The sequence below is a fragment of the Jaculus jaculus genome, chromosome 5 (assembly GCF_020740685.1).
Source record: "Jaculus jaculus isolate mJacJac1 chromosome 5, mJacJac1.mat.Y.cur, whole genome shotgun sequence".
NCBI lineage: Eukaryota > Metazoa > Chordata > Mammalia > Rodentia > Dipodidae > Jaculus > Jaculus jaculus.
In genome coordinates this window covers 49,423,625-49,429,624 of record NC_059106.1, presented here as the reverse complement: position 1 = coordinate 49,429,624, position 6,000 = coordinate 49,423,625, and the positions used below count along the sequence as shown (strand labels likewise).

Below are 6,000 nucleotides of genomic sequence, written 5' to 3'. Positions count from 1 at the left end.
AGCAATATAACATATCTATTTTATTCTTAAAAACAAAACCCAAACCACCTGAGCCTTTCCCACCAGGGCTCTGACAAAGCACTCAGGAAGGGCCAGCCCCAGCCAAGCAGGGTTAGTCAGAGGTCAAGGTGGCTACAGGCTGTGGGCCTGCTCCTCTCCCAGCCTCTCCCTCTGCTGATGGCAAAAGGATCCCTGGTCCTGTGAGCTCTGCTGGGTTTGGGGGAGAGGAAGGGCCTGGCCCGTGGGCATGCAGGGCCTCCTAGCAACCATGAGGAGGTGCCAGCTGGGCCCTGGCTGTGCGAGGCAGGCGGCTGGGCTGGGCTGTGCGTGGCGTGGGTGGGGTGGATGCGTGAGGAGGAAGTGTGCAGATGGCTCGTGCTCCCGCTATCCCTACACAGCTGGGAGAGTGTTCCAAAATGAACAAGGGTGGCTGGGCGCTCAGGACCCACGGGGGCTCTGAGCCTCTGCCCAGGCCCCTGTCCCAGGAGAGGAAGAGGGGGCTCTGCCTCCAGGTCCCTGTGCTCTCCCTTAGATGGAAGCTATTTTCGTGGCCACCGTCAGCAGATGGCAAGGACAGGAGGTGGCCCGGGAGGACACTGTGTGTCTGCAGAGCCCACAGGGCTCAGACCTTCTGCCCCCAGTGACCTCCAGTCACTACCAGCTGGACAGGATACCAGGGGTGCTGGGCACCTACTCTGGATCCCTGGAATGGAGAGACCTTGTCTGTAGCTTCACTAGGGCCTCTGCTACCTTGCGGCAGGAGAGGGCTGGCTCCTAAGCAGCATGGTGACACCCAGCAGTGTGCCTGCTGGTCAGCCTGCCTTCCTGTTCTGCCCCACCTGGAAAGCCACCCAGCAGCGCCTTAGCACCAGGGGTCCCGGGACGCTCTGCCACGGCAGAGGCTGTCGCTCCGCTGCCAGGCGCTGTGGATGAGGCTCAAGGCGTCTTCAAACTTCTGCTTGTTGGAGGCTTCGTGGATGACCTTGTATGGGAGATCCACCTGTGGGGCAAGCAGGGAACCTGAGAGCTGCAGCCTGTTTGCCAGAGGCCACAGGGGACCCCATCAGGCTCCTTCCTTCTGGAAGCACCTTTCACGTTGCTAGAGCCCTCCTGTTTTGCATACTGACCCGTGCCCCCAGAGCCTCGCTGTCAGACCCACTCAGCGTTCACTGTGGTCTGTCCTGACTGCTCTCCACCTCAGGCTTGCCCAGAGCAGGCTGCTGTGCTCAAAACTCTACCTCTCCAGGGCTCTGGTAGGACCCAGGACAAAGAAGAGACTATGAGTCTCATGTCCCCATTCAGTACAGCTCCAGGCCCTGACTCAGTGGCTAAATAACAGCGCTTGGTATGATGTTCCACCTTGACAGACTCTTGAAGTCAGGTCTCTTCCCTTTGGCCCTAGGGTTTTTTTTGTTGTTGTTGTTGTTTGTTTGTTTGTTTTTGTTTTTCGAGGTAGGGTCTCACTCTAGCCCAGACTGACCTGGAATTCACTATGTCGTCTCAGGGTGGCCTTGAACTTGTGGGTGATCCTCCTACCTCTACTTCTCAAGTGCTGGGTTTAAAGGCATGTGCCACCATGCCCAGCATGGCCCTAGTTTTCTGTATCTGTCCCAGAGCTGTTGGAAGGCTGCTATCTCCAAGCCAGGATAGGCCAGGTCTCAAGAGCAGCTACGTACCTGGTAGATGGCTTTCCAGCCACAGCTCAAGGCAGCCAGGAACCGGTCCAGTTCAGAAGTGCAACTCAGGTAGATGACCCAGGGTGGAGGCAGCTGTGGGCTATCCTGGGAGAATTCCTAGGGACAGTTGCCATGAGGTGAGCAGGCACCGCTTTCCTTCAGCAGGGCCTGCGTCCTCACCCTCATCCAGCTCACCAGGACACAGTACTCCTTGCCCGGCTCGGAGGAGACAGCGCTGATGTCGGCCAACCTGGCTGTGCCCAGGGAACGGAAGAAGCTGGTCTGACAATCCTCATGGCACGTGAAGAGGCGGTCCTCGGTGATGACCAGGCAGCAGGGGATGCAGGGGCTGGGAGCCACCCCCTGGGGGATGACCTGGACATTGGCAGAGGCAGGCTATTTATCCAAGGTCGCCTGCATCAGGACTTCCCTCTTCCCAGGGGTCCACAGCCTGTGCCCACCTCAGCTGTGTAGGTAGGGAACGGGAGGGGAAAGTGGTCCAGGCCATCACTTGCCCTGTACTTCAGCATCTATTTCTGGGCTATCTCCCAGGGTCCCTCATCTTGGTCCTCCTAGGCTGTTCTGTCTGATGTGGGACCCTGGGGGTCTTGGGCAGAGCCGAGCTAGATGGGCAGTGGAGGCAGAGGGACTCACCCCTTTGGATACGGCCTGGCAGAGGTGCTGCATCCAGTCGGCCATCTCGGCCTCGCTGTCGGCACTCAGCTCCAGGCACGGCCGATCGGAGAGAATGACCTGGAAGGCGTGGGGCCGATCCGTGGTATTGGATCTCCGGCAGCCACCGCACTGCTCTCCCCTGGGCCAGAGGAGTTGGATGAAACAGGAGCAAGGAGGCAAGGGTGGCTGGAGTGGGAGCCCCTGGGGTTGGCTGGAGACATGGGAATTGAACCTGCCCCACAGCCTGGGACCAGGGTTAAGACACCCCTCTGGCTCTCAGGGGTTTACAGATGCTCAGCAGCCTAGCCTTTCTGTGTAAAAAATTTTGCATTTATTTTATGAGAGCAAGCGAGCTTTATCATGAGAGCGAGAGAACGAGAGAGAGAGAGAGAGAGAGAGAGAGAGAGAGAGAGAGAGAGAGAATTGGCATGCCAGGGCCTCAGCCGCCAAAATTGAACTCCAGACGCGCGTGCCATCGCGTGTGCCACCTTGTGCATCTGGCTTATGTGAGATCTGGGGTGTTGAACGTCAGTCCTTTGGCTTCAAGGCAAGTGCCTTAACCGCTAAGGAATCTCTCCAGCCTGACAACTTTTTCTTTTTTTGAGACAAGGTCTCATATAGTCCAGACTAGTCTTGAACTTGTCATGTAGCCAATAAAGACCTTGAACTTCTGATCTTGGACTTCCTGCCCCCTCTCTCAAGTGACGAAATGACAATCATGAACCACTACTCTTGGTTATTTAACAACTTTTAATCTCCAGAACTGCCCTCTAGAACTCCAGAGGATGCAAAGCTGCTTACTTCTGCTCAAAACAGGTGCCTACTCCTTCAACTTCCTCCTGTCCACCTCCCCAGCCCCAACAGACTGACCCTCTGCAGGCAGGCAGTGCTGCTTCCTCCCATCTTCCCTCTACAGCTCCTCACAGCCCAAACCTGCACGCCTCACAGCACCAGTCAGGGCAGCTGGTCAGGGGACAGCACCATAGACAGGGAAGCAGGTGCTCTGAACCTCAGATTTAGCCAGAGCCCTAACCTCCAGGCAGGACATCCAGCAGTGACACAGCTCAGCACCTCTCTTCCGGGACACTCACCCCATGTTCACTGACAGTAGAGGGATGACATCAGTGCGGTCAGGATACTGGTAGAGGATCCCATTGCTACAGAGGTACAAGAAGTGGGGTGAGGGCTAGCGAAGGAAGATCCCAGCAACCCCCCACAAACCCCAAAGACAAAGGAAGCCAGGAGCCCACTTCCTATGGACAGATGTGTGAGGAAGGACTGAGCGCAGCGGGAGCATCTGCCCCCGGCTGGCCTGAGCAGCGTAGCTGAAGGCCCATCAGCGGCCAGCGCATGTCCTCACCCCCAGCATTTGGGAATCTTGGGGTCCAGAGATAGCTGGCTGTCCAGAGATGCTCTGGTTGTCCCTAGACCCCCCATTGATGGCATGGGGGGCTTTCCTCACGGGGAGCTGATAGTGTATACCCCTCCTTGGTTCTTAGCCAGAGGCTGCTGGGGCTCCCACCTGAGTACCACGAAGCAAATTTTCCAGTGCTCCTTGCCCAGGTAGGAGGTGCCTGCCTTGTAGTGCAACATGCCTTCTTTGGTGTTGGTGCCTTCAGGGGGTGAGCACTGGCAGGGGGCGGGGCCCAGGGCCTCATCCATGGGGTCTTCCCAATGCACGAGCCCATAAAAGTGCACAGTCACAGTAGAAGCCTGGGGTGGGCACAATGGACAAAGCGCTGAGGCCTTGACCAAGCTGGTAGCTGGGCCAGGACTCAGTTCACCCACAGCTTAGCACTGGGAGCAGCCACCGCGAGGGCAAAGTGTTTTAACAGAGGACACATCCAAGTAGGCAAGAGGACAGTGTCCAGAGGACAGTGCTTCTCAGGTGGGTGACTATAAACACGAAACATACCATTTTCACCATTTAGTCTTAAACCAAGACAGACCACCAGTGCTGCTTCACCCATTTCCTCCCCAGCTGCTGACCTCACACTTGGATTCCTGGGCCACAAATTTTGCCAGCGCCAGCTTCTCCATGGTGGCATCAGTTAGGATGCTGGGGTAGGGTGGTTCTCGACAACCTCTGATCATGGCCGACTTCAGAGAGACCAAGAAGAACCTGTGCAGGGAGCGAGGTTTGCTGTCACACTGGGAACAGCCCTTCAGTGAGAAGGGGTTTGGCCTAGAGAGGGGTCACAGGGGTGGCTGCGTGGGGGACTGGAAGCAGCATGGCACAGGGGTAGTGATGTGGTAGTCACTGACTGGTGAACAGAAAAGGCCTGACCATTCCTAATGGCCATGGGGCCTAGATCGCGCCAGCGAAGAGTGGACAAGATGCTGGCTAGGTGGACTTGGGGATCCAGTCAGTACAGATATGACCTCATCACATGTTATTTTGATGTAAATATGGCATGGCAGTATGACAACCTGACTTCATCACATATAACGTTCACATGTGAGTATTTCAAGGCCCCAGCCTGTGGTACGGCTCTGGTTCTTCTCTCCCACTGGACCCCTCAACATCAGCCCCTTCCTCTCTGGGTCAAGAGGGGCTGAGGTCACCTGGGCTGACACGGGAGTCGATTGGTCAATGACTGTCCATTTTCTTCCTTCTGGCCAGACTGCAGGCTCCAGAAGGCTGTTTTCTGCTTCCCAAAGCCCCCACTCCAGCCAGGGAAGAGACAGCTGCGAGGGGCAGGAACTGATACTCACTCAGCTAGGCCCATGTCAGCGGTGTCCAGGAGAAACTGCTTCCTGCGGTTGGTGCACACCAGCTTTACTGTCTGTTGGTCGAGGCCAACCTGCCAGAAACCACACAGGACTTGGTCAGTGTCTGGCAACAGATGTGAAGTGGCCAGACTGGAGTGGCTAGGACTGGGGAAGGAGAAAGCCTACCCTGGGGTCACCACAGCAAGGCCTCTGAGGTCTAGGGCCTGGCATGGGTTAGGGGAGATGGGCAGAAATCTGATACTGGAAGGGGCTTCCTCCTAGCTGGCTCTCATCCCAGTGCAATATGAGGGCTGTGTGAGTTATGTTGGCACCCATCCCCAGGATGGACCTTGTCTAGGCATGGGCAGCCTGAGAAGCCCTGTACACCAATTGTGGAGCCTGCACTCACCGACACATAGTCAAGTTCACTGTAAGAAACGGCCTCTTCCACCAGGTATGGCTTCTCTGTGGCCCCTGAGAGAGGAGACCCCAATACCTCTTACTCCAGCTGGGCACTGTCTCCCAACCCCACCCCATTTCCTAGGACCCAGCTCCCTTGCAGAAAGAACCCTCCTTGCCCTGCAGTCTGAAGTGACAGGAGCACAATGACATGGGTGTTCATGGAGGCAGGCCCCAGGCCCAGCTTGCAACACTTGCCTGGGGCACACTGTCATTACTACATGCCCACAGCAGGGGAAGCTGGGGAGAAGGGGGCTCATGCCCAACCCCACTGTGGCCTGGGGCAGGTGGCAAGCACCTTTCCGGAGCAGGTAGACATAGCAGTCTGTGAGCAGCACGTACAGCAGCTGCAGGTTGCCCTCCATGTGCCCGGTGCTCATCCGGATCATCTGAGGGCCAAAGCGCACAGCAGTCAGGTGCGGCCGTCCCAGGCCAGCACGCTGAAGGCGGCTGGTGGTCCACCCTGACCAGGCTTTGG

The 6,000-nt window shown here is 57.0% G+C and overlaps 1 protein-coding gene across 2 annotated transcripts in view; it reads right to left on the bottom strand.

Annotated features, from left to right (window-relative positions):
- Plekhm2 (pleckstrin homology and RUN domain containing M2) overlaps nt 1–6,000 on the bottom strand; it is a 49,412-nt gene continuing 43,412 nt past the window's right edge. For both annotated transcript variants that reach the window (XM_012948549.2, XM_045149365.1), the window contains 10 exons: nt 5,821–5,911; nt 5,473–5,537; nt 5,067–5,155; nt 4,341–4,473; nt 3,874–4,064; nt 3,443–3,508; nt 2,331–2,490; nt 1,872–2,051; nt 1,677–1,793; nt 1–1,000 (listed from right to left, as the gene is read on the bottom strand). In XM_012948549.2, the coding sequence (XP_012804003.2) occupies nt 863–1,000; nt 1,677–1,793; nt 1,872–2,051; nt 2,331–2,490; nt 3,443–3,508; nt 3,874–4,064; nt 4,341–4,473; nt 5,067–5,155; nt 5,473–5,537; nt 5,821–5,911 (1,230 nt within the window). In that variant the 3' untranslated portion in view covers nt 1–862. The remainder of the gene's footprint in view (nt 1,001–1,676; nt 1,794–1,871; nt 2,052–2,330; nt 2,491–3,442; nt 3,509–3,873; nt 4,065–4,340; nt 4,474–5,066; nt 5,156–5,472; nt 5,538–5,820; nt 5,912–6,000) is intronic.